Below are 27,560 nucleotides of genomic sequence, written 5' to 3'. Positions count from 1 at the left end.
CACAGATTAATCCTCCAAAAAAAGGTCTCTCTTGGGCTTCTCTCCCACTCGAGAGTCTTGAGAGGGGCCTCATTCCTGAGACGAAAGTTTCCATCCCCATGTGTGATCTTTTGTGACTTGGACTCTACCAAACTCGTTTCTTCTCTACATCCCTGGCCATCAGTGTTGCTGTCCCTTGAGTATATATGCTTTCCCTTTTCTCTGGCCTCTGGAATGTTAATACCCAGTTTTAAGTCCTACCCATCCTCTAGGAGTCAGGGCATGCACAGGGCTTTCCTCGGTCCTGCCACAGAAATGACCTCCTCTCTGTGGGTAGCTCCAAGGCTGTCTGTCCTGCCCAGTTCGGTTCACATCTAGAGTGGACTTGCACTCTACACACCACTGACCAGCTTCTGCTACATACGACAGTTGTTTGTTGTGGGTCTTAGCTCTTGGCATTCGCCGTGAGCCTCTTCAGAGGGCAGGTACCACTTCTTTGCACTTCCTACAGCATCATATGTGTTGAGTGCTCCAAAAATTAATGAATTACACCAGTCAGAAAACTTGACTCTATCTGAGAAGCTTTAATGGAAGGTTTGTGATTATTAAAGCCTAAGAAAGGGTACTAACCAAGGTGTGTGTGTGTGTGTGTGTGTGTGTGTGTGTGTATGTGTTTAGAATTTTAAAAATAAAAGTTTCCAATATCAAGGCTGTCCTATCAAAAGCATTTCAAATCTGCAGGTGCCTTGGTCCAGCAATTCTACTTCTAGGGACTTATCTCAAGAAAATAGTCTTGGATATCTGCCGAGAATGTTCCCTGGAATGTTCCTTATGGTGAGAAAAATTGGACGTAACCTAAATATCCAACAGTACGGGATTGGTTTTTTAAAAAATAAAAGAACTCATGGTGCATATTCACAGCCTAGAATCACTATCTCCTTAAAGTGATAACGTAGAAGGACATTTATTGATTTGGTGAAATGTTCATATTAAGTGAAGGAAGTGTATTTGAAAACGTGGTATTATTGCCTGATTTCCTTTACCTTAATCAAATTCCTTACAGAGAGAGGATCACTGACATAGGAACTGTTAACAGTGATTATCTTTGTACGTTGAGACATGGATGAGTTTTACTGTCTTTTGGCTATTCTGTTGCCTAACCTTCCTATGGGAAGCCTGCTTTCTTGATTCATAAAATACTAGAGTTGGGATTGCATATCCCTTTTATTCATAGAAACCGTGCATTCTTGCCTTTCTGTTAAATTAGCCTTTGTATCTACATTCACGCAGTATTAGGGAAGAACACAAGGCCACCTGGCCCGCATCAGTTGGTAGCAAGAATTGTGGGAATGTGCTTCTTTGTGTCCCTACTTTCTAGGTCAGGGTGACTGTTCTCCAGTATCAACTGCTGCTTGGTGTCCTTGAGGCTCGACGCGATAGGAAGTTGTTATGTGGCTGCTGAGCTGTTTGTTCAGACTTTGGGCACTGGTGCTCTGCGGAAGGGGTGGGGGGTGAGCGGCCTGGCAGCTCTGGAGCCTGCAGCCTTGATTCCCGCATGTGCTTCTTGTGTATGACCCCGGCTCAGAACTGTGGTTTACACATAAGTGGGATGGGGACGGCATCCCCCATGGTCGCCGTGTATGTTGCACAACGTCCGGCCCAGAGTAGATGCTTCACGAATGACAGCTGACCAACTAGAGACTCAGATAGTCGGCCTGCAGCCCTATACCTAAAGCTGGTCTGCTGCGAAGAACTGAGTCTTATTTCTTTAATAATGACAATAATAAGATAGGTTTCCTGAAAACTGACCATATTGTGGGTTGGGAAGTAGTTCTGAAAATGATTTCCTTTTGACTCAGACGTGTCCCGACCTTGCCCTCTTGTCTCCCTTCCAGTCTGCGGGCCGGGCATCGATATCCGTAACGACTATCAGCAGCTGAAGCGCCTGGAGAACTGCACGGTGATCGAGGGCTACCTCCACATCCTGCTCATCTCCAAGGCAGAGGACTACCGCAGCTACCGCTTCCCCAAGCTCACGGTCATCACCGAGTACTTGCTGCTGTTCCGTGTGGCCGGCCTCGAGAGCCTCGGGGACCTCTTCCCGAACCTCACGGTCATCCGCGGCTGGAAACTCTTCTACAACTACGCCCTGGTCATCTTTGAGATGACCAATCTCAAGGATATTGGGCTTTACAATCTGAGGAACATTACCCGGGGGGCCATCAGGATTGAGAAAAATGCTGACCTCTGTTACCTCTCCACGGTGGACTGGTCCCTAATCCTGGATGCGGTGTCTAATAACTACATCGTGGGAAACAAGCCCCCAAAGGAATGTGGGGACCTGTGTCCGGGGACGATGGAGGAGAAGCCCTTGTGCGAGAAGACGACCATCAACAATGAATACAACTACCGCTGCTGGACGACCAACCGCTGCCAGAAAAGTAAGAATGGCACTGATGTGGCTTTCCCTGTGCCGCTTCTCTTTCCCCTCCTTCTCTCCCTTGCCCTCCTCCTCTTGGAATGCACGGGTTCTGCCGGGGGTTCTGCTGGGAGGGTGCGGTGACGTGGCACTGAGGACACGTCCGCCTGCCGTGTGCCGGTGGGGGTCTTGGTTGGCTTCCTTTTGCATCCGGGAACTCATGGGATGTGGGACTGTGGCATGGCTGCCATCAAGACCATTCAAATCGTGTACTAGAAATAATCCACCACCCTTCTGGGCTAGAAGCTTGCTCACCGACCTTCAGCTTTGGATTTCTGATGAGAAAGGTGATCCGCTGTGTTTGGAAGGGCCTACGCCCTGGCAGTCAGGGACTGCTTAGGGATCAACTCGTTCATCCTTTGCACGAAAAGAGATCTTTTGGCATGGCGGGACTTCCTTAGCATGAATATACTTGGAATATGGTTGAATAAAGGAAAAGTAAAGAGCTAATGCAATTCACATCCTGTGAAAATGGTGACCTCCACTCCCTCCTTGGCCCCCAGTGATGTTATGATGCTTACGTGTTGCTGGTTTATGATGGAGCACCTTGCCATGGTGCGAGAGCCCTGGACCAGGTTTCAGGAATCCCACATTCAGGCTGTACTTGAAGGTGGCTGTGTAGTGAGTACAGTTGTACACCCCGGTGCTTCCATTTCCTTTCTTTCTATCTTTTTTTTTTTTCGCCCCCTGAAGAGTTGTACAGGTCTTATGAAATCACTCAGTGGAAGAATTTTGAAATACGCCCACTGCTCTTCTGGTCCAGGTGGTGGTATTCTGAACCTTCTTGTTCATCAGCAGTCTGCCCGTTTTACGCCTGAGTATAACCAGACTCTTGAATTATTGTGATCAATACCTTGAGACCCAAGTTGTTTGGTATTAGAAGGTGACTCTGGGCCTTTGCTGTGTTGCTTTTAGCAATGTTTAGGTATATTGGCCAGGAAGATTCCTCTCACTGGTTGGAAGTCAGCGTGGTAGCTATAAATAGCTATTATTTAATGGTTGGCCCAGTTAAAGACCCAAGGAGCTCATGTATTCTAGCTAGTCATGAAAAGCCAAGAAATCCCAAATTGGTAGGCTCGCCTAAACCATGAAGTGTATAAAATAAACAAAATAAAGGCCAGACCCCACAGGTAGCTGTTGTTTCTGTTTCCCTTCCAGGGTTGAAGCAGGAAAAGGATGGTTTCTTTGACCCAGCTCACACTTTTTTGCTATCATTCCATCAGTGTGTACATGAACATTTGATTAATGAGGGAAGGGGTCCCACTGGCTTCAGCTAGGACCTTGGATGGCCAAGAACGCCATCAGGCCGCTGAAGAGTCCCTGTTGGCTAGGGTTGGAAGAAGGTCCTGTGCTAAAGTCACATTTGTGATTGATTAAAACGGTACCCTATCATTAGGTTACCCACTGGTTTTGAGAAAACAACAAAAATACCTTTTTAAGTAATCTTGACATTTTAAAATTTTATTTTAAAAGAAAAAGGCGTCAGCAAGGGAGGCATCGTGTGTAGTGGGAAGATGTTGGATGCGGTATAAATGGCCTGGGTGACCTTGGACGAGCCTTCTGGGCCATGGTTGGGCACCTTTAGAATGTTCCTTAGGGCAGTCCCATATTATTCCTCGGTGGTGACCAAATGTGTGCGAAACTGCTTTGAAAACTCATAAGCTCTGTACAAAAGGGAGGTGTTATTTAAAAAGTCATTAGGTGGGCACTTGTTCAGTGATTCAGTCGATATTTACTTTGGCCTCACTGTGGATTTTTGGCTGTTTCTGACCAGCTGGTTGTTGAAGAAGCCTGGAGCAGAGGCGAGGCTTGGTTTCTGGGTCCAGGTCTGGTAGCTGGGACCGGGAATGAGCAAGTAATTTAAATTGCCTGGCCCTCAGTTTCTTCATCTGGGATAGATCCTGTCTTTCTCATAGGGCACTTGGACTATTTAAAAACAAACAAACAAACAAACAAACAAAAAAACAAAAGGAAAAGCACCAGAAAAAAGAATGGGGGTTAGAAATTGGGCCTTGGTGCTGGTATGGCTGATGTTGACAGGCCTGTTGGCTGGACACCTGCTTCTCCAAGGCCGCACCCTGCAGGCTTCTCCCCCGCCAGTTCTCAGTCCTGCTGACGTTTTTCTGAGATTTTACAAGGGAGTATTTATTGAAAAATTACTACCAGCATTCAAGGAAATTGTCTTCTCTTCATCTGGGAGTTTCAGGAAAACTCCAGCATGCATGGGCAGGCTTCTTAAGAGGTTTTTCTAATTGAATCAGAGCTCTCTCTTTACATAGATTCCCTTCAGACCTGTGCTGTCTGATGTGGTAGCCACTAGCCACATGTGGCTTCATTCAGGCTTGAACTGTGGCCTGGTCCGAACTGAGACTCACTCAAAGCGTAAAATACATTGGATTTCAAAGATGTAGCAGGGTCAGGAGAAAAAGTAAGGTATCTCCTTATTAATATTTTGTCGTTGAAATGATAATATTTTGGACAGACTAGAGTCCGTAAAATATGTTATTAACTTAATTACACCTGTTTCTTTTTACTTTGTCATGTGGCTACTATAGCATTTGAGGTGACAGGTGTGGTTCTCATTCCTTTTCTGTTGGAGAGTGCTGTTTTAGAGCACTCCTTCTAAGGCCATACGTTCTCTGTCCCCCATCGTCTCTCTGGCTGAGCACTGCAGTGCTGTGATATCCCTCTCCAGGAGGATGCTTATGAGTCATTCAAGGAGCCTGGTGAAGGGTGTTGAGCCTGGACACAATGTCTACCTTGAAGTCAACGTAAGCATTAAGATGCCCATTTAAAACAGTGAAGTGTGGAAGAACCCCATTCAGTTATTCTCCACAGGGCTGCCCACAGAAGCAGGGAGAGCGTCTGGAGAGCTACGTCAAATCAGGGATGCGTGTGAAATTTGTGACACCGCGGAGAAGCCCTCAATCACGGAGTGCTCATACGCACTTTTTACTTGGTGCTTTTCCTTCGGCTCCTTCTTAGGTATCCTAACTGGGCGGTGGGTGGCAGGCAGCTTCGTAGACAGCCCCATCAAGGAAATGACTACTTCGTGGGTTCTCCACCCACTTTAGGATTTCTCTGTTGTCCTGTGATTTGGGGAAGTGGTTTTATGCAGGCTTGAGTTACTGCTAAAGAGTGACTGACCCTTACAAAGTCATGTACGGTGTTCTCCCTTCTGTAAAAATGTAACTTGTGGCCCTGACCTTCAGCCCTGGTGACCACCCCTCCCCCCCCAACCACCTCCTACCCCCCCAACCCCCGGCCTCCTAGGAAGATACTGCTTCTCTTCCTATGTCTACAACCATTCCTTTTCCGGCTCCTTTTCCTTGGTTTAGTCTTTAGTACCTGGCGGTCTCCAGACTTCCATCCTAGGCCTCTTTTCACTGCCCTTGTTCCCCAGAATGCCCCACCTGCTGCTTCACCATCCTTTTGTCTACAGCTGGTCTGTAAATATCATCTTCAGCTTAGACCTCTTTGTAAGCTCTTAGACCCACATATCCATTCCTGTCTAGACAACCACGGGCATTTCAGTGTCTTCTAGTCTTCTCTGTCTCCTCCCTTCTACTGAGTCTTTTTCTTGTATTCTGTGTCTTCATGGACAGTGTTCTGGTGCTCCACGCTCCCATGTCGGGAACTTGGGTGTTTGGATGCTTCCTCCTCCAATTGCACGACAAGCCCTTTCCATCCCAGGGTTTCTCAGATCTACCACCCTCCTCTGTCCCCTCTGCCCTTTTCAGCGACCTGGCCTCACTCCAGCCTCCCTGCACCCCTGCCTCGGTCCAGTGAACTCCCTAACACATGCTCTGACCGACAGGCTCCCCTACCTGAAATCCTGTAGTGGGAGCCTGTGGAATCTCATGAAATTGGGCCGTGCATGCCCCCGACAAGCTGCCTGCCTGCCTTCTGCCTGCCGTGTCCCTGGCCCGTGATGGTGCTTGCATGTGCTGGCCAGGTGGCCGCCCTCACTGGCAGACTTCTTGCCCCTTGGCGTAGGACTCTGGGACTTTGCACACTCTGGTGGGCCTTTCCCGTAGCAGAGAAACCTGGCAGTGGCACTTTCTGCACTGCTGAGTCAATTCTGGGCGCGTCCTCAGCATCTCGGAGAGCACGGGTGTCACCCCAGGGGTGAGCACGCACCTGCTTTGTGAAAGATTTATTGTCAGGAAGATCTGTTTCCCCCACCCCCCGCCCCTCTGCAGAGAGCAGTGTGTAATAACAGTCCTCAGCAAGCCAAAAGACTCGAGGATTATGAAATGTGGATGTCTCCTGTGTCGCTTTCACGGTCCTTGCTACCCAGGAGCTCCATCACCAACCCTGTGTCCGGCTCGTCACTGGCAGGGAGGATCAGCCGTGGATGGTAGGAGCTCTTCTCTGTCCTGCCCTTGTCAGAAGGATTCAAGGCCAAAGGTGATGGAGAAGTACAGAAACCATCTTAAAAGTTGAACTTGGCCTGTGGCACTTGGCACCATCCCTTACTTTGTACAGTTATTTGCTGAAAGCCAACCGTGTCTAGGGAGGGGGCGGGTGAGGGTGGATACTCTCGAAGCACCTGTGGTTCTTTTCATGCCCAATTGAATTGCCTCAGTGGCATCTGGCGTTTGCTTGCCACTGGGGCTTTCTGGTACTTGATTTCAGTTTTTTTAAATGTTTATTTATTTATTTTGAGAGAGAGAGAGAGAGAGAGAGAGAGAGAGAGAGAGAGAGAGAGAGCGCGCAAGCAGGGAAAGGGCAGAGAGAGAGAGAATCCCAAGCAGGCTCCGCACCAGCAGCATGGTGCCCGATGCAGGGCTTGAACTCATGAACTGTGAGATCACGACCTGAGCCAATATCAAGAGTCTGGCGCTTAACCAACCGAGCCACCCAAGCGCCCCTCTGGTACTTGTTTTCAGATATGGATGGTTCTCCAACCAAAAAAAAAAAAACAACAACAAAAAAAAAACAAGCCCAAAAAACAAAACAAAAATCTAAAACTTACTACTAAACTCAATGTCTCCAAGTCCTTTTTAACCCATCAGGATGAACAGCTTGTGGTCTACTCACATCCCTGTATTGCCTGCGAGAAGGCCTGGTCTTTGCCAGGAAATTCGTGAAGGTGGCGAGCCTGGCCAGCTTTGCTGGTGGCACAGCCTTCTTTCAATTAGAAGGGTGCTGACTGGAAACAGTGGTCCCGGGGTCTGTTGCGTTTCCCCACTGCCTTCCAAATGGGAAAGCAGGAAATAGCAGATTGGAGCCTTTGTGCGAGAAGGCAGTAAACGGCTCCCTTTATTGACAAAAGGAAAGCATTTTACAGCCATCTCGCTGATGAGATCAGGGACTCAAAATGAAGGCGGGTAGTATAAAAAAAGACAATTCTACATCCCCCCCCCCCAAAAAAAAACAGGTTCTCATGTTCCTGTTTATCAGATACTTCCCACAGGGTGGTATTGGTGTGTGGAGTGAAATTGTTCCCCTTCCTCATTTTCTTAGAGATTGGTACATCTGGCCTGCCGGGTGAAAGTGGGGGGCTTGCTTAAGTGTTTGTAAATCACCTGCTGGAGTGGGGTGAGGTGAGGGACACGGTTTCTCTGCCCTGCAATGTGCCTACTTCATCTTAATTCTCCCCTCCTCCCCCTCCTCCCTTTCCTCCTCCTCCTCCTCCTCCTCCTCCTCCTTTTCCTCCTCCTCCTCCTCCTCCTTTTCCTCCTCCTCCTCCTCTTCCTCCTCCTCCTCCTCCTCCTTTTCCTCCTCTTCCTCCTCCTCGTCCTCCCCTCCTCTCCCTCCTCCTCCTCCTCCTCCTCCTCCTCCTCCAAGTTTTAAGCTTCCGTGAGGGGTATTTCTTTCTGCGAAACACTGTGTGGTCGGCCGCCAGGTTCTAGCATGCCTGGGCCCTCCAGACTGCCCAAGGTGGATGAGAAGAGGGGCCTGCATTTTCCAGCTGGAGCCGGGGCAGGTCTGTGGATCCTGGATGAGAAGGCAGCCAGTGGAGCGGGTCTGGCATGGTGTTGATGGTAGGAGCTTGTCTCTCTTCCCCCGGAAGGCCCCTGCTCTGGTCAGCTGCTCCCAGTGTGGGGGTGATCTTTATTTAGAAGGGGGTCACATGCCCCTGGGCCTCATTTCTATGCCTTTTATAGTCAAGCATGGAGATCACATTCTGTTCTCCCTGACTGTCGACCCTTGTTACCAAGACGGTGAAGCAGTTTGTGTCCATGGCTTTCTGGGACACCTCTGAGCCCACCCCCATCTCTTAGTTCTCCTGCCTGGCTCCTTGAAAGGCTTTGTTCTTGGCTGATTTTCCCCTAATTAAGGTGTCACTTTCCTGGGTTCCCTTCAGGAGTTTGTGTTTTAATAAGGATCTCAGAGAGTAAAAAGGCTTTCAGAATAACTCTCCTAGGGTGATTTTTGCAATTCTAGGTGTTTGGAAATATCTGAAATCCCTTCAGAACTCACCAGTTGAGCCTACTTGTAAGACTGTCCCGATTCCTGGGACACCTGGGTGGCTCAGTCGGTTAAGCGTCTGACTCTTGATTTTGGCTCAGGTCTTGCTCACAGTTTGTGGGGCTGAGCTCTGCATCAGGCTCTGCCCTGACAGCACAGAGCCTACTTGGGATTCTCCCTTTCTCTGCCCTCCCCCTGCTCACATTCTCTCTCTCTCTCAAAATAAATAAATAAGCTTTAAAAAAGTTAAAAAAAAAGTTGTCCTCTTTTCCTTCTAGTCCTAAAATGCCTCTTTTGTTACATTAACATTTCTATCTTGCTTTTCTTGTGTGTATGCCAGTGTGACATTCTTGATTTGAGTGGGAATGACGTGGATCACGTGGGCCCGGGGCTAACCTTGTCCTAGACTGCATCGCTCAACTTGAATGCATAAGGTGGTTCAAAAGTTAGGTTTGGCCCGTGGTGAAGCTGGAAGCCATGAATTGGAACCATACCTCCTTCTAGCGTGCGATGTGACTCCAGGACTCAGGCTATCTGAATCGGGGTCTCTGAGCACCATTGTGGGATGGACTGCGCCCCTGACTGGGAGCAAACGAGAGACAGCCACAGTGTTCCCGGAACTCTGGTAGCAGGAGATGCGATCTTTCTGTCTGTGACACACAGGATATTAAACAGAGCGGGCGTCTGTTTATCACTGTGCATAACTTGAGAATCTAGATTTAAGACATGTTGTAATCTTTTGTGTGGAAGAAGGAACCTCCGGTCAAAATCCGAAATCTAGAGCATTCTGGGTTCTCTTCTGTATCCAGCCTATCTTCTCAGTCTTTGGAGAAGTCTTCCCTGTCACTGTGTGAACTGCTCTGCAGGAGCAGGAATGAGAGCTGAGCAGTTCTCGGGGCTTGGTGGAGACGATTGTCATCTCAGGTCAGGGAGTGCTGCAGGCTCCTGGGGTCAGTGGAAAAGGGCGGGTCATAGACAGGAAGAGTGGCCATCCAGGTAAGACTGTGCTCCTGCGTGTCAGCTTAGACGCTGTTCTACAGTCCTTTGAGTGTCATGGGGCTGGCTGGGGCCTCACTCCTGACATTCCGGGGGTATCCACCCTTGACAGTTGTCGTTGTGGATTCCGTGGAGACAGCACCTGCCATCACACGCCTGGCATCCTCTGTTCAACTGGTCTCCAAGCATGTCCAGTGGCTCTGCACCTGAAAGGTGTGATTTTCCCCAGTGGACCATCATGGCATGTTAACGTTGATATTTGCAAGAATATGTAATTTTGTACAAGATGGGAGATACATACATACACACACACGCACACACACACACACACATATTACATTCCAGTATGGACAGGTGGCATCATACGGCAAAGGTTTAAGAAGAGTCGATGAATTGAGAGGGTTCCGCTCATTAGCCCCGTGTGTTTCCAGGTCCTGGAATGAGGCTGCCTTCCCCATCTTCCATTTGTGAAACAGGACGGGGCAGGGACAGAACTTACAAAGCACCAGACAGACTGCCGAGCACATAGTAGGTTTTTGGGAAATGATAGCCAATTGCTAGTCTTTCTAAAATTAAACTGTCTAAGAGCTGCATTCTGAGACCATCTAGAATTGTGAGCATTAAACTGGATTGAATGTGTATGTTTACTGCCATATCTTAAATGGTCTTTCTCTATGGCTTTTTCTAAATTGCAAAAATTCAATTATCATAAATAGCATGGCATAGTGTAGGAGTGGATCTTGCTAATTTAATCCAAATTGTTCAAATTCTTGTGCCTGTCCAGATAAGCCGTATCTTTAAAGAACATTCAGTGAGGTACATATGACTGTATCAGGATGCCAGTGGGGCCTCTGTAGTTACATGTAAACTCTATTTATTTGGTTATCAAACCCTATGAATTCATTCTGCTTGCAAGCGTGGTGTGGGGAAGAATTTAAGAAATATCAACAAGATTCTTGTTTGATACTAACATTAAATGTTATCTTTTTTTTTTTTTTAATGCGTTTTTTGCAGAGAGCAGTAAAGTGGTTATAGAGTGGGCACGATTTGGGGGAAGATAACAAGGATGTACATTTTTATTTGTGACAACTGCCGGTCTCACATAGTAAAGGTAGCCAACCGTCTGCTTCAGGCTGAAGCATGTCTGTTTATTTCTGTTCTTTGGGTAAGGCTCGCAGTATGTGCGTGTGTGTGTGTGTGTGTGTGTGTGTGTGTGTGTGTGTGTGTGTGTGTACTTGCTCATGCATACCACTCTGTGCTCCCACCCGGCCTCTTGTCCTGTTTTGGCTATTTTGTTTTGTTTCCTTTCCCTCCTCTCGCCCCCAGTGCAGGAAACAAACAGTGGCTCTCTCTGTCCTCCTTTAGATCTTCCTTCCGTTCGAGGGGATCAGGTGGGTGGGAAAATGCTGTGCAGGAATGTCAGGCCTTCTCCCGGAAGCCCGGCTTCTGTTTCATCTCATTATTGGACAGAAGTCGCTTTTTGTGTCTTGGCCTTGGTCACAAACAACCGCCCGGTCGTCTCTCGTTTCTTCATGCCATTTTTCACGGAATCCACGTGGGATGGGAACAGAGGCAACGTGTTTGGAGACTCGGTGTTGCCTGATCCTCACTCGTAGCCTTGTGTACAAAAGGCTGTGCGGACTGACCCAGCATGTATCTGCCTCTAATTTGTGTTTGCAAGTTCTGATGAAGGGACTCGGATGGAGTTTACGAGGTTGTAGCTGCCGTAGCCCATGCAGGCCCTGGGCCCGAGCCCACTGTGCCCAGGGGCCCCTGGGGAGGACGGCCCAGCTGCGATATGCGTACATCTGCCCTTGGCAGCGGATCTATGAACCAGGGCTGCCATTCTGGATTTCCGGATAGATGCAAAGTGCTTGGATGGTTTTTAGCAGCTGCCCGAGACCAGGGAGTTGGACATAGTAGTAAAAAGAGGTGGGAAAATAATAAAGAAAGATGGGGAAGCAAATAGCCTACGATACAAGAAAAAAGGCAAGATGAAGGTTGGTATTATTAGAAACATTCCTGGGGAGCCATGGTGTTGGAGTTAGGAGTCCCCCTCCCCACCCCCGACCCCCACAGAAGGTACTAGTAGTCATATGCAAACAAATGGAAACTAGCTAGATCCCTAGGTCAGAAGGGACTAGCCTTGTTCCTGGAGTTGTAACCTACTAGGACATTTCCGTTCTGATTTCTTGACCTCTGAATGGTCCCTTTATGCTTTGCCAAGTAGATGATATTGATAGGTTCCTAGTCTTTCCTCAGGTAGGATGTAGGGGTAAAGTTTTTGTTGTCTTCTTCAGTGAACTTGAAATGATTGGATTATTTTGTAATCCATAGGTACTTCCTTTAAAGGGTTTTGAATAACTGTGTCAAAGAAGCTTTGGAACAGATTTTAAGCAAGGTTGTGGAAAATGTACCTTGTCCTGTCTCCCACCCACGAGGAAAGACAGGGAAGCCTGGATGCAGAAGGGCATATTCTTTACCTGCTCTTTATAATTTCATGCACGGTCTAGGGGACACCAGCGAGACAGCATGGTCCAGGTGGCATGGTGTCATCTTCTGAGATCATTGGGTTTCCTGCTTCTTCTTTGCCACCTGCCGCCTCATCCCTGGCCATCTTTTTTAGGCTCATAGGCAGTCAGGGCTTGAAGGATCTTGACGTCGTCGTTTACGAATGGAATTCTGAGAACGTGTCATTTTTCTCAGAAGAATGCTTCTTCATCTCAACAAATATTTGTTTGTTGGGGGGGGGGAAATCTTTCCGTGGAAAAGTCACCGGATGCCAGAGATGGCGATTAGGAGGGTGAACATCTAGGGGTGCTTAATTAAAGCAAATTTTATATGATGGATAATTGGTAAAACAGGAGAAGCCGACCTAACAGACCACCATTTCAAGAGAAAGTTGTTTTGCGGAACGAATTTGATTTTAGATTTACTGATGGGCCCATAGGGATAACTGTCAGGGCCTTGCTTCCTTCTGCCCAATTACTATGCCCAGGAAGATCCCCGGAAATGCAGTCACACTGCAGGGTTGGGGTCTTCAGACCCTCAACTTGCTTTGGTCTTGCGGGAAGGTCTATACTGTTCGTTTGGGTAACTGCACCTCTGTCTTGCTGGGCACGGCATTCACGGAAAGCCTCAGAGTGTGGATGAAGAGCCGATGGAGAAGGCATTTAAGTGGTCATTAGAGGGAAATGGTAATTGGGATGGTGTTCAGACCCCACTTCAGCTAATCAATAAAAGGTGAGTGGTTTTTGTGAATCGTTTAGTATGAGCTCATTCAGATTCTGTGTGTGTAAACAAGCCTGGTGTACGTCATGCATTTTCAAAAAAAGCGTGAAGCGTGGACTCTGCTTACAGCAGCTCCTCACCCTCCTGTAACTCCAGTCTTCAGTGCCTCCACTGTAGCAAAATAAATGCAAACCTCTGGTCGGTGCCTTCTCCTGTCTGAAGGCAGCCTGGAGAGGTGGGTGACTGGCTCATCAAATGGCAGGAAGGAGAAGGGGGCAGTGCAGCTGATCAGTGCAGTGGAGCTTGCATGAAAATTTTGTACACATCATGTATTGTGGAAAGCGCTGATCGGACCTCCTCCACCACACCTTAGCCAGGCACTCAGTCTCCCTGCTCCTTGGTCTCCTCATCTTTTTGAACCAAGTGAGCCTGAATTTCCTTCCAGCTCTGAGATTCATTATTGCAGAGTAGGTAGGGTGTTGGGAACCTAAGATGGACCCATCGGCCCTGGTTTTCAGTCAGTACTGCTAGAGAAATGGAAACAGACATTCTAGACTTGCAAAGGCATAAAGCATTTGACCTGCTCTTTGGATGGGCTCTACCCTTAGGGACAGGATTGAAGAGTGGTAGGTGGGCTGTGGGGTCCCAGGAGGTGGCTGTGATTCACAGGCTCTGATGAGCTGGTAGCAGATGTAAGTAAGATAGGAGGCTGGCGAAGCATCTCGGTGATAGGGTAGAAAGAAATAAAAGTGGTTAGAGAAGGCGTTGAGACTAGGAAAATCAGTAGGATTTATGTTAAGTCTTGTATCTTTGAAGTGACTTATTCTGGTCTGGCTTTTGCTGTTACCAAAGTGAATTATTCATAAGTACTTTGAGAAACACCGATGTAACACGATTATGTTGAATGAATTTAAATTCATCTAAATCATTCTTTTCAACTAAAGTAGGCTTTCCCTCATCCAGAATCTGAGCAAACTGATAGCCCAGCAAGAGTTTCCTGCTATCATGGCAAGTGACTGATGTCTACCATGATACTGCTGAGTTGCTTTGGACTCAGAAGCACTTTTGGCTTGATCAAAGTGAAACTAAAATACTTTCTCAGTAGTTTGAGAGTTGGGTGTGTTTTACATTTGTGTGCATTTTTGGTTCTAGGCAATCTGGCTTTGGTGTGTATCATGGCGAGTTTCAGCTGGGGCAGACGTTGCCATGCTCTTCATGGCTTCTCCCTAACCATTGTCTGCTTGGCTTCTCCCTAACCATTGTCTGCTTCAGGGTTTGGCTCAAGTCTGCTCTTCCGTGAGACCTCCCCACATCTCCCTTACGGAGGGCTCATGCACCTGTGAGTCATTTGTGTACTGGCATGGAGTAGGCATGGAGCCATTGCTGTGTTCTCTGGTCAGTGATCATTTCCCTCTGCTGACAGTCATTTCAGAAGACCTTGCTTACTCACCATTTGTGTCTTTCTGCAAATAGATGATAAGCCCCTTGTGAGTCCAGACTTGAGCCCTGTTTATAAATTTTGGTTCTCTACCTTCATTGCCAGAGGGAGGCCCATGGAAAAGATATTTCATACAAGTCCATCTCCCACATGGGCTTGACCCTGGGTAGCATGTGAGTAGTTTGGTTCCCGTGAAGATGGGGAGGCTGGGTTGTGCGGGAAGGGAGGTGTCTGGGATATAGAGACTAGGGAGTCTCCACTCAGGGAAGGGCAGGTGTGAGCGCACTAATCTTAGGCACTAATACTGCCTCACTCTAGTCTAGGAACTTTAAAAAGGAATTGATAAAATATTTTTAGATGACCAAAGCAGTCCTAGCTGGAATGAGTAAACCAACTCATTATCAACCAAGTCTAAGAGCAATTGCATGAGTGAAAGTTTGAGAGTGTACCTGCATGTACACTTAAACATGGTTTGGGTAAGTCCTTAACCTCTGCTGAGTTGTGAATTATTTTGGGTCTCCTGCTCCTCCTTACCATTCTCATGAAGTGAAAGAGAATATATTATATACGTATCATTCCTGTGGTAAGGAAGAAGGGTCAAGAGGCTTGAATGAGAAGTGTCGTCTAAGTTAGGTCTCGATGTGTCTCTGCAGGTTTTCACATTTGTTACTTGGCCAAAGTCGTCTCCATTGTTTCTGTTGATCTATTTAGGGCAAGTTCCATGCAATGTGAATGAAACTTGTGATTTTGTTATGCGATAAGATAAAACACATGACATTCCAAAAGATAGAGATAGAGCATTTATGCTGTGTAATGAGGCGCTCCAGAACTTTGGCCAAAAGAAGAGGAGAGGCAAAGAGTGCTAAGAGCAGAGGAGGGGGAGAGTTCCATATTTGGGGCTTTGCATGGGAAGAATATTTGCCTTAAGTGAAATTGAGGCCTTTCATTAAGAATGTCTACACTTGCTCAGTACTATTTGCCTGGCATTGTATATACGGCCATCAACTCGTGAATGGGTTGTGCTCCAAAACTTGGCAAGGCGTTTGGAATTCGGAGTACATTATTTCATAAAAGCAGAAATCTGAATGGTGGTTGAGGTCCGAACCAGCTCCCCCTCCTGTGCCCCCCACCTGCCCTCAGTCTGTTTGTCTTAGATACCATTTGCATCTACTGCCCACAGCTTGGGTTCCATGTGGGAGAAGACTTTTTGAGTGAGCTCTATCCAGAAGCTCTATCCCTTTGGTGTCTGATGGATGGATGAGGCAGGGGTGGTGGTGGGAAGCTAGTCGTTTTCACTTCATATCTGATATCAAAAAGAAGGACTCTCTCTCCAAGGGCTTTTGTTCAGGTTTAGGGGAACAAAGAAGTTGCCTTTGCAGGGGTCTGTAGGTGTGCAGTCAGGATAGGAGCTGAGAGTCAGCACTGCCAGGTTCCTGCCTGTCTGGGTGTGAGGATTCTGAGTCAAATCTGGAACATGTCCACCAAGTGCTGTAGGAGGTAAGAAGAAGTAGAAGATGTGTGTGATTCTTGCCCTCAAAGGACTTGAGTTGGTTTCTGTATGGTGGACTTTTGGTTGATTACTCATGGCATGATTTGTATGAAATGTGGACTTGGGGGTCCATGTCTGGGTTCGACTCCCTGCTCCACCATGGGGCCACCAAGCAAGTTTTATGATACAAGGTCGGGGAAGTGTCTAACAGTGCCTGAAACAGATGGGCTCAGTGTGTTTTAGTCGCTTCTCCTGTTCTTCCCCCTGCACTTTGGGTCGGAAACGTGCGGGTGCTGATCTAAGCTTTTGATAATGTATGGAGAATTGCTCCCTGGAGTGGTCTACAAGAATGAAGGGATTCCAGACATCCTCCCCCTCTCCTCATCTCTTCTGTCTTCCAGTCAAAGAAAAACTCAGCGTATGATCTTTGGCCCAGAGAAATATTAAATCTATGTTAAGTATGCAGACATGAATGGGCAAAGGAGGCATTTGTGGCAAAGAGGAACTGCTAAAACAAATAAGTAATGTAAATGGGCAGAATGAACTGTTAAATTGATTGCATCTTTCAGCTCCTGCTACTTAATGCAAAGAAGAGAGTGGGGAAGGGCTGCCATTTGAAGTAATGGAAAGATGAGGGAGCTTTGCAGCTAGCCAAGATTCTTCTCCCTGCTAATAGAGCAGCTTGGATCACAGACAGTAAAGGTGAAGATGTTTGAGTATGGCAGCTCCATTTAGCATGGCGCGGGATACTTACTGCTTTTTGCACTGCCTCTGTAGTAGAGGGAGAAGCCAAAATCGCTAGGCCTGGAAGATAGCGGTTAACAGCTCATTAATCTCTTGTCAGGAGCCTTCACTGAACGTTGTGGGAAGACTTGGAATGTCTACGCTATGAAGCCATGTAGATCTTTTAAAAAAAATGTATGTTGTTAACATTTTTTGTTTATTAAGTGGATCAGGAGATTGGCGGTCGGTAGATTTGATTCTCACCTACTGTGTAGTATGCCAGAAGCCCAAGGTTTCCTAGAATTTTTATCAGGGCAGTGAGGGCAAATTTAATTAGCAGGTTGAAAAAGCTTTGGAGCAGTTTAGGCCAGTCCGCAGTTAATTGTATCAGTGATTTAATATGTCAAGAAAATGGAAAGAAACAAACTTCCATTTCTTCTAGGATTTTATTGTGTTATTTGAGGTTATAGCAAATGAGTTAATGTTTGAACGAATCAACTAAGGCAAACCACAACAGGTAACCATTAACTTTTTGTGTTGCGTATCATCTCCCCACCGCCCCCCCCCCCCAAGCTAATTATGCCATTAGCGTATGAACAAGCTTGATTAAGGAGACTTAACTTTTTGGATTTCCATGTTGAGGACATTTTAGGTGTGGGCCCCAGAAATGAGTTTCCTGGAGGAGAGAGGTTGTCTCTCCAGGTGGGTAAGTGGCGGGGGGGGGGGGGGGGGGGGGGGGGGGGGGAGGGGGCCGGGGGGGGAGGGGGCGGGGGGTGCGGGGGAGGCGATTGTGTCCCAGGCCTGGCTCCCAGGGACTACTACTAATGGGGGATGAAGAAGCCAGTTGGAGGAAATGTTGTGCATCTGTGGATCTCAGGGTGGAAAGGAAGCATAGAGATCATTTAGATGGTTCCCTGACTTAATTCAGGGACCCTGACTTCTTCCAGGACCTCAAGCAGGTGCTTTCATGAACCTGGCATTTTTACTAAAATTACGACTGTCATGGTGAATGTCACGTGGGCCTGCATGTTCCAATTAATATTCTTCATGTTTGTACTCCAGTTAAGCGAGACCTTTGTGATAGACACAGCCTTGCTGTTGTCCTTTGTATCTAAACGTATACTTGACTGGGGGAGGGGGGTGTCTTCTGGCTCAGAGGGAGCCTGGGGGAGAGCAGACGGGACGTGATGACTCTGAAGTACTTTGGCCTCGTGGAACATGCTCAGGTTTAGCAAACAAGAGAATTTTTTCTGCAGTGGAGAAGTAAGGGCTGCAGGAGGCTGAGTTACCTGATCTTACTCCTTGTCACTCACAGCAGAGTCCTTCAGACCTGCACGCTATCTCCGGATTTGGTTATTCAAGGATGTGCTGCCATTAGCACACAAGAAAAGGCTTAGGCTCTGGAATATATAAAAGTTCAATTAGAATTTGCATTCCATAAAGGAAATATTTCTAGGAAATAATTTCACACGCTCTGCTTAACCCTCCGGAAAAGTCCGAGCGGGTTAGAGGGAAACTAACTTGGAAAAGGACGGGAAGATTTAGCCAAGGCCACGCCCACGACTCTGAGGGTCAAGCCGGATTAGAACCTGGGACGCTGCCCAAAGACAGTCTCCACCTAGGCATACTCTCTCCTTTCCCTGCCATCACTCCCTTTTTTTCTGCTTCCTTTTTCCACCATCAAGGGCTCTGGGTCCAGTGAGAGGGACGGGTGAGTCAGTAAGTGACACTGGCACACTGTGAACAGCACCAAGACAGAGCTATTCATCTGATGGTCGAAATGGAGCTACAGCATCTTACTGGGTCAGAATGTTGGTCTTCTTGTCCAGTGTCTTTATGTGACTCACTTTTCTCTGAACAGAAATCCCAGGCATCTAACCATGTTGACAAAGGTACATTTTTGCTAATCTGTGTTAAAGCTCTCCAGAACCTTGTAGAAGATTCCCCTGCCTTTCAATGTTTTGCAGATTAATGTCCCCTCACAGTGCTTCAGCGTGTCCCGCAATGAGCTAGACCTCTGAGATGCCTGTGGATCTATCCCACACATGCCAGGTCCCTTTTGGACACTGGGGTGTGGCCTCTGGGGTGGAGAGGAATCAGGGACGAGGTGGGTTCTGCACGTGATCCGTACATTGGTGAATGGACCCCAGTTGCCCTCTGGATCCCCGTGGCCATTAATCGCTTAGAAAGGACTGTGTTTACGATCATGACCTGCCTTTGCTGAGCAATCGGTATGTGCCAGGCCATTCTCATGGAATCTGTCCCTCTAGAGGGTGGATGCTGCTGTTCCATTTTGGGGAAGAGAGAAACTGAGGCACCAGAGACTTGACATAACACCTGTAAGGTGCTGTGCAGAGCTAAGCAGCCAAGCTGAATCCAGACCTGCTTTTCTTTGAGTCCATAGCTATCCCTTCCTTACTGTCCCCATTGCCCCATGCCAGTTCCCAGGGAGCCCCCTGAACCGTCCAGTGCACAGCACACCCAGCAGCCACTGGATGGCCTGCCTTGCCCTGGAGATGGCCAGGCTCCATGTTTCCACGTTTGATGAGTTCTTGGCAGCCTGCTCTGTCTCCCCAGTGAGGCTTAAGTCAGCCTGGCCCCGCATCACTCTCCCCTGACTGCCTGCCCCCTCTTCTTTACCTGATCAGAAAATTTACGACTCTTCAGATAAAGGAACTATGACAGTGAAGGAGTGACATAATTATAGTCAAATTGAGATGCTTAATTATGAAACTGCTTGTTTCTGAATGTTAATGCCTCGCTTCTGTCCCCATCACTAAGACCCCCTCTCCTTTAGGCATTTTTACATTGATGGATCCTGTTCCCATTGGCAGCAAAACTTTGATGCTGATCAGTGATCAAGCACCTTTTTTTTAAAACTGATTTTTAACGGGGAGATTTTTTTTTTCCTCTGTAAAACCCTTCTTTAATCTTGTAAAAATAGCTTTAAATGGAGGTGGTGGTGGTGGGGGGGGGGGGTGCTTTAGCCCTGATGAATGGCAGGTTGTGGTAAAGAAAGAAAGGGATGTGGTTTACAGGAAGCTTTTTATTCTGTGTGTATGTGTGTGTATAAACATAACAGGGAATAAAATAGAAGGTGTCAGGAAATGATTTATCGAAATCAGATCTCCAACTGCTGATTTTACCATGAATTAGGCTCCTGAAAAATCAGTTGGCCATGCAGCCTTACGTTTCTTTTTTTCTTGTTTTATTTATTGGGCCAACTGAACTTGTGGTTGCCTGCCCGGAGTTTAATTCTGCCTCCCTCAGGCAAACACCCAGCATTTACCTGGAGTTTTTCTCGAAGAGATAAAAGGTGTACCCTGGACCTTGGCTTTCTGATCCCTTAGCGCGCTGCAGGGCCACTGGCGGCCACTGGGCTCTCACCTGCGCTCAGGTGGCCTCTTTTTCTTCTGCAGCAGAAGCCGCCCTCCCGTGCTGCACCTGGAGCTTGAAGGCAGAGCTAGGGTTTTCTTTCCGAGGAAGGGGCCCTGGGCAGCCACGGGGCTTCCTCCGGCTGCCTGTCCTTGTTGTCCTCTGGGTGGGTCGGGCACGGGCCAGATTCCTGTGGGCTTAGTCACCACGCTTGCGGGGCTCCGGGAGGATGGGGAAACCGCGGCCGGCCACTCTGTCACCCCAAAGGAATGCCGGCTGGGCCGGAAAAGGTCTCCTGGAGGCTGTGCTGCAAATTCATCCCTGCTGAGGCAAAATAAAGCCCCCTCTTCTTTTCCCGTCATAGAAAAAAATGAACAGGAGGTAACCACTGTACTCACTGAAGTTGACTTTTTTTTTTTTACTCACTTTTTAAATACTTTTAAAAATATTTTTGTTTTGCATGTTCCTGGACCTGCAAACCCACAGTTATTCAAGATAGGCGTTTTAGTGAAAAGTGAGGTTTCCAGGGAGAAATCCTGCCTATTGTTGCCTCTGTTTACTAGCAGTCCTTTTGTCTGTCAGGGAAAGGCTGGCTGGACTTAGTGCGGTCGGGAACGAATGGTGAGGTCAGCTGGCTTTAGACTGGACAGTCTTCATCCTCCTGGAGAGGCCTGAGCCACTCCTGTACTGCTCCGCTCAAGACCCCTGTTCAGGGGACAGCAGAACAAGGGTGAGAGGTGGCCCCCAACTCTTCCCCCATGCTAACTTGGTTGAACCCATTCGGCCCTCCGTCCCAACGCCAAGTGCTGGGTGAGACCCCAGGGAGTATTTGATGGCCTTTCTTTGTACAGATTTTTAGGTGGCTTCCTCTTCTCTGGTGGCGAGGCCAATACCTTTGCCCTAAGTCAAGAAAGTCCCTTCTAGTAAGAGGTCACTGAATCAGATAGATCCGGCTTAAAGTCTTGGCTCTGTTACCTCCTGGCTCTGTTACACCTTGCTCAAGCGTTTATCTTTCTGAGGCTCTTCTTCTGTAAGACAGGATACTAGGTCCCTTCCAAGGTTGTCATGGGGAGTAAAGACCTCAACGCAGGGCCTGACACAGGACAGCTCTTCAGTGAGAGACTAGTGTGGATGGGTGTAATGTTTTTGTTCCCGTGGGTGTAATTTTTAAACAACAAAAGGATTGTAGAGTAGGCACAGAAAATATTGCATATTGAGTTTGCTTCGGATTCACACGTTTCCAAAGAGGAGAATTCTCACTACATAGCTGTTCTTAAAAGAGGTAGCTATTTGGAAGAGTTTGGGACCAAGATGGCACATTAGGAAGACCCTGAACTCACCTCATCCATGAACACACCAGATGCACATGTACTTGTAGAGCAGTTCCTCACCAAGAAAAAAATTAGGTCTGCATATGCTCATACAAATTAAGTGAAAAGACACAGGCCATTGTGTGTACCGTGATCCTTCGGGTCTGACTTTTTTGGTGGTAAGTATATACTGGCAAATGCTGGTACACTCATTAAAAAGTCTTCCAGAAGGTGAGAAACACTTATTTTCCATGGAAAGGGACTGGAGATCCTGGGTGACCCTCACTGCTCATCTTGTACATTTTTTGCCCTGTTTGGATTTTCTAACCATGTGCTTTTCTTGCTTTTATTCTTTTTAAAGGTCAACAGGTATTATTCAGACAGTAGAGTATGGTCCATTTCCTATGTTTTTTGTTACACTTCTTTGCATTAAAATAAAATGCCACTTAAAATTTTTTTTGAATTTTTTAACGTTTATTTATTTTTGACAGAGAAAGAGTGCCAGCAGGGGAGGGACAGGTAGAGAGGGAGACACAGGATCTGAAACAGACTCCAGGCTCCAAGCTGTCAGCACAGAGCCCAACACAGGGCTCAAAGCCACGAACTGTGAGATCATGACCTGAGCTGAAGTTGGATGCTTAGCCGACTGAGCCACCCAGGCACCCCTAAAACTCCACTTTAATGCGTTTTTATAAGCAGACTTCTCTACATCTGATTGTCCTTCCATGAGAGCAGGCTGTGTGTGAGGTCTTAGTGAACTCCCCAGCTCTCTGGAGACATTAGATGGGGACCTGCTTGCCATTCTCAGTGAGAATTGGACCTTCTCAGGAATTGAAGACTGGGATTCACCACCTCTGTGAGGGCCCAAACAGTAGGCCCTGGCAGGGACCTTGGTCTATAATGCCCTTGGGACAGTGTGTGTGTGTGCGTGTGTGCGTGTGCGTGTGTGTGTGTGTGTGTGTGTGTGTGTGTGTGTGTGTGTGTATCTCCTTGGTAAATGGCCTTGGAAGTGTCGTGTGTGCTTTTGGCAAACTCGGATAAGGTTTTCCCTGCGTAACCCTTGGAAAGAACAGTTCTCACTTGTAACACCCTGTTTCTGCAGGTCCATGATTTTGTAATTAAAAGTTTATGGGATCACAAGGGCCCATTTAAAGGGCATCTGGTCTGAACAGCCCAGTTAAAAGCAGAATTTGTGTCAGTGGCTCCCTTAATTTCTCAAATGTGGTTATTTGTAAATTCATCCTACTGGATGCTTGTGTGGAGTGTTTTATTGATGAAAGAGGCAAGATTGCATAAGGGAAAGAATGTTTAAAAGCCAGGACTCAATGTCTCAGTGCACAACTGCTTCCTCGGCATTAACTTGGGGGAGCTTACCTCACCTGTCTTGGAAACAAAGGTAAACCACATCAGTGGTTTCGGAATGTTTTGACCCACAGTAAGACATAGATTTATATCATGACCCCAGGACAAAATAAGTATATGACTAAAATAAATGTTTCTAGAACACTTCTTGTGTGACGTAGTGCTCATTCTTCCTACTTAAGCAGTACCATTGGATGTTCTTCTATTCTAATGCTAAGAGATCCATTAAAACATTTTTGAGAACTGATGGGGGGTAACTAGTGGTTGTAAAAGCACATTAGGGGCACCTGGGTGGCTCAGTCAGTTAAGTATCTGATTCTTGACTTCGGCTCAGGTCACCATCTCAGGGTTTGTAAGATGGAGCCCTGCGTTGGGCTCTGCCCTGACAGCATAGAGCCTGCTTGGGATTCATTCATATTCATTCATTCATTCATTCATTCATTCTCTCTCTCTCTCTCTCTCTCTCTCTCTCTCTCTCTCTCTCTCTCTCCCCCCCTCTCCCTCTCCCTCTCTCCCTTCCCTTCCCTTCCCTTCCCTTCCCCCCTCTCCCTCTCTCTCTGTCTCTCTCTGCCCCTCTCCCACTCATGTTTTTTCTCTCTCTCATGCTCTTTCAAAATAAATGAATAAACTTAAAAATAACACGTTATTAAGGTCTTTTCATAGTTCTGACTTGGAGTGAGTTCCTTGGCTCTGAGTTGAGAACCTTTGAAGTCAACCTGTTTTCTTATGAAAATGAGGAGCCAAAGGGCATTGATTGTTTTTTTGTGGCTCCCCCCCCCCACAATGGGAGGATTTTTAGAATTTAAGTGTGTGTTCTTAATGGTGAGATATATTTTGTTTTCCACCCACAAGCACGTTTGAATATTTGAGATTTATTTTATCTTGTATAATTTATATCAATTCCTATTCTGTAAAATAACTTAAGGTCAGTTGTTAACGTAACAGAAATAATGACAGATTTTATACCTTCCTGTCCTTCCTCAAACTTTAATACATACAAACAAATTTAAAGAGTTTTATCACATCCATGTAACCACCAGTGAATTATTTCATACCAAAGGCTTTGGAGAGAGTGACAGTAGATAGTATTTGAGTGCTTATTATGTACTAGGCATTCTTTCTATTAAGTCACACTCGTAAATAACCCTATTAGCTAAGTTCTAGCCAAGGTTTGTTGGGCGTGCGGAATCATTAGATGAATTTTAAAATAACTTGGTCTGTTCTAAAAGCCCTACTAGATCCAAACTGTTGTGGACTGGTGCCTGGTAACTTTGACAGCCATTTTGAAATGTTACCATAGTGATAATTCTTCTGGAATCTCAAGTCATTAAAAGTGATATGGCTTAACTCTGGGCTGTGTGCTATAAAAATAGATGTCATGGGATGTGTGAATCCTTTTCTCAACATTATAGTTTATACCAACTGAAGGAATATTTTAGTCAAGGCCTGAATTCTTATTAGAGGCTAGTTGCTCTGCTTGTTTTTTGTTCTCTGCACAAGTCATGTATCCGCGTAATCATTAACCCTTAAAAATGAATGGCATTTAAAAAGGTTCGATTTTTTTTCCCCCTCATTTGACTTCAGTTATTTTGCCTATTGTTTGTTCCTCCCAATGAATTTTTCAAAGGCTGGGTCATGACAAAAGATTAATCATCGTTGATAAACTGTTTCCATAGATTTGTTTGTTTAAACTGCATCCAGTGACCCTGGGTTCTTTGGCTGGCATCGCGTGCCTCTGATTCCCATGGTGGTGCCTCTTGTGCAGGGGGGATTGGGAGTTGGCACAAATCATGTCCTGTTGCCTGAAACGTACTGTGGACAGTTCAGCTTTGTGCTGGCCCTTTCTCCTCTGAACCCCAGGGTAACAATTAAAAGAGTCTATATTAGTTCCTTCTCTAGTTAGAGGAATACAGGTTGGGGACTCCTAATTAGCTATTACCCAGTTGGTCCAGGACGTGACGGAGACCACTGGAACGTGTGGTCAGCAGTGACCGTTGACAGCATGTTTACACACAGTTGTGTTCTTTGGTTCCACTTGTTGACTGGAGTTCCTGGCGTTGGGAGAGGTGCAGCTTCTTTCGCCAAGTGGGTAGCGTTAGAGCCGCTGTGTTTATTTCATAGGTGCAGTCTTCTCCTCCAAGCTCTCGCTCCGACCAAGTCAGGTGCATTCAGCCCACATTCCTAGGTTGCTGCCCTCTGCCAGGCACCAAGCTCAGCTCTGGGGATCTGAAGACCAGCGAGACACAGCTGCTGTCCTGGAGGAGCCTCCCCTGGGTTGGGTTTGGGGGAGATTGATAGGTGAATCAACTACCCAGTAGTGTGGAGTGGGTTTTATTAGGGCTGTGTTTAAAGTGTCATGGGAGTCTGGAAGGGGGCATGTTGGCATGGAGGGCATCAGGGAAAAAGGCTTACGGGTGAGCAGGGCCTCAGCGGATGCAGAGGTGTTCACCAGGTACCAGAGCTTAGGGACTGGGGTGAATAGATAAAGGTGGGTAAGAATAAATCGGGATAAGCAGATTGCCTCAAAGAGTGAGGGAGAGGTTGTGTGGGGATGGTCGGTCAGCCTGCCTATGGAGGTTGGACCTGACTTTACAGGCAGTGGCTGTGAGGCAGAGGAGGGCTATAAGTAGATCTGTGTTCCATAAAGATTCTCTGACAGTCACTTGAGGGAGGGAGAGAAGCTGGCAGAGCCGGTGGGTAGAGAGTGAGCTTAGAAAAGGGTGTCAGAGACCTTTTGGAGATAGATCTAGCAGGGCATGGTGAAGGAAGACGGTAATGGGCAAGGTAGAAGAAAAGCAAAGAGCTTAAGGATCACGGACGACCGACTGGAGATACTGATTGATCATCGATGCCATTAACTAGGATAGGAAGAAACAGAACAGAAATGTGGTGGGGAAAGGAGAGAGAATGTTTGCACTTTCAGTATTTGAACTTGAGGTGCTTTGTGGCCTGAGCAAGTGGAGCTGGACTAGGTTTCTGGAAACGCTGACCTGGCTGGGAACAGCACTGGATACCTATTTTGGGAGTCATCCCAGTGCTTTGGAGGGGTTGTGGGGAGTGGGAAGAAGAGAGCAGCCAGCAGCCAGGACCCCCCTCTTTTTTTCCTCACAAATCTTTGTTTTAAACACTTTCTATAAGGAGTAGCTGCTATACAGAAGGGCATCTCTGCGTCATCAAGCACCTGGCATAGTCCACGGAGGAAAGCTTCAGAGAACCTCCCCTCTGTAAGGGACCGGGTCCAGGGGCACTTCTGAGTCTCTAGAGAAGGAGGCTGTTTTGAAAGGCTCAGATTCTCCCTCAGGGAAGGTTTGTTTAACCCCCATGTGGTCAAGAGGAGGCCAGAGCATCTAGAGTAAGGAAATGCACCCGAGGCCACTCAACCCTTGGAGCCAGGCCTCCCCCAGCATTTGAGAGAAGAACCCTCCAAAGTCTTTAAGCTTATTCTCAGTACAGTCTGCTGCATAACTACCTGATAAATCTGAGAAGCGATGGACACCCCTCTCCGCTCCAGACTGTAAGATTTTCACAAGATCTGTACGGAGCACAGGACTCGTTGCACAGGACTTCTGTTGCCCAAATCACGATGATAGGGACCTCAAACAACGCACTGAAAGGTGTCTCTGGGAGGCAAAGCCTAGAGATTTGTCTAGCTTACCTCTCATCATCCCATCCTTTCCCTTTCTTGCAAACCTTATGCCTAGATAATTTGGTACACTCGATCTACTAACAGCCAGGAGGACCACCTTTGGGGCTGATATCACATACCCTGAAAGTCCTTTACAAATGCGTTTGCAGCGTGGATGGAAGAGTTTCCTGAGCAGCAGGTAACATTAGCCTGCCTCCCGGGACCCTCCAGGGCTGGCTATGCATGTTGCAATCCTTAGACATAAAGGAGTAGTGTGCATCCAATCCATATAAACTCTACTACGATTTCCATTTGAAGTTTCTGTTGTACTGTCATTTCTTTGGGAGTTTTCCATCATGGTGTTAATGCGAAAATCATGCAGGCTTGGTGGCTGGAGGTAGTAACAGGTATTTTCCTCTAATCGTTGTGCTCGGATATATTAACCTAATAAAGTTACAGGACATGACATTTTTTGTATTCAGCCTTTTTTTTTTTAATTTTTAAAATACTCAGCTATAAATTCATCCTTTTTCTTATTTCCAAGTAGGTCAGCCTCAATCAAATCTCAATATTTCTCATCATGCTTTTTTCTCCCTCCACTTGAAACGGACACACATGGAGAAAAAAAGTCACATGTTCCTTTTCCCTCTCTGTACCCAGAGTGACTTACGGAATTTGCATCCAGGGAGACTTCATAAAAGTGGCATTAACTTTGCAGTAAAGTAGCTGACCCCAGACCTGTGTCAGTTCAGGCTTAGGCACTAACAGAGCAACTTAAAACTTAAACAGAGGTGTGAGCTTGATAAATCAGTGCGTGTTTTGGACTAATTGGTGACCACCATTCTGAACATTAACTGCTCTTTGTACTTTAATGACGCTAGGAGGCTGATTGTGCGACCTTTGAATGCCTCCCTGAGTTTGGACAAGAACTCAATTAACATGGTGCTTTCCTACTTAAAAAGACTTTCAGGAAGCTATGAATCACTTTCTTCTAAGTGTAATTTTTGCATTATTTAGTTTTTATGATGTTGTTTGGAATTTGGTATTTCCCATCTATGCTGAGATGAATTTGTAAGTTAAACCAAAAAACCCCCCAAAAACAAAAACAAGAAAACAACAAAACAAAAGCCCAAAAA

At 46.8% G+C, this 27,560-nt stretch overlaps 1 protein-coding gene across 3 annotated transcripts in view; it reads left to right on the top strand.

Moving 5' to 3' along the window:
* The window catches only part of IGF1R (insulin like growth factor 1 receptor), a 310,805-nt gene that overhangs the window by 53,401 nt on the left and 229,844 nt on the right, over window positions 1–27,560 (top strand). For 2 of the 3 annotated variants that reach the window (XM_023254966.2, XM_045058873.1), the window contains exon 2: window positions 1,875–2,420. In XM_023254966.2, coding sequence (XP_023110734.1) covers window positions 1,875–2,420 — 546 coding nt within the window. Of the gene's footprint in view, window positions 1–1,874; window positions 2,421–27,560 lie in introns of those variants that run through there. The other variant, XM_023254968.2, reaches the window with a different exon arrangement.

Source organism: Felis catus, chromosome B3, assembly GCF_018350175.1.
Source record: "Felis catus isolate Fca126 chromosome B3, F.catus_Fca126_mat1.0, whole genome shotgun sequence".
NCBI lineage: Eukaryota > Metazoa > Chordata > Mammalia > Carnivora > Felidae > Felis > Felis catus.
Note: the sequence above shows the minus strand (reverse complement) of the source record. Positions and strands in the feature narration are given on the sequence as shown.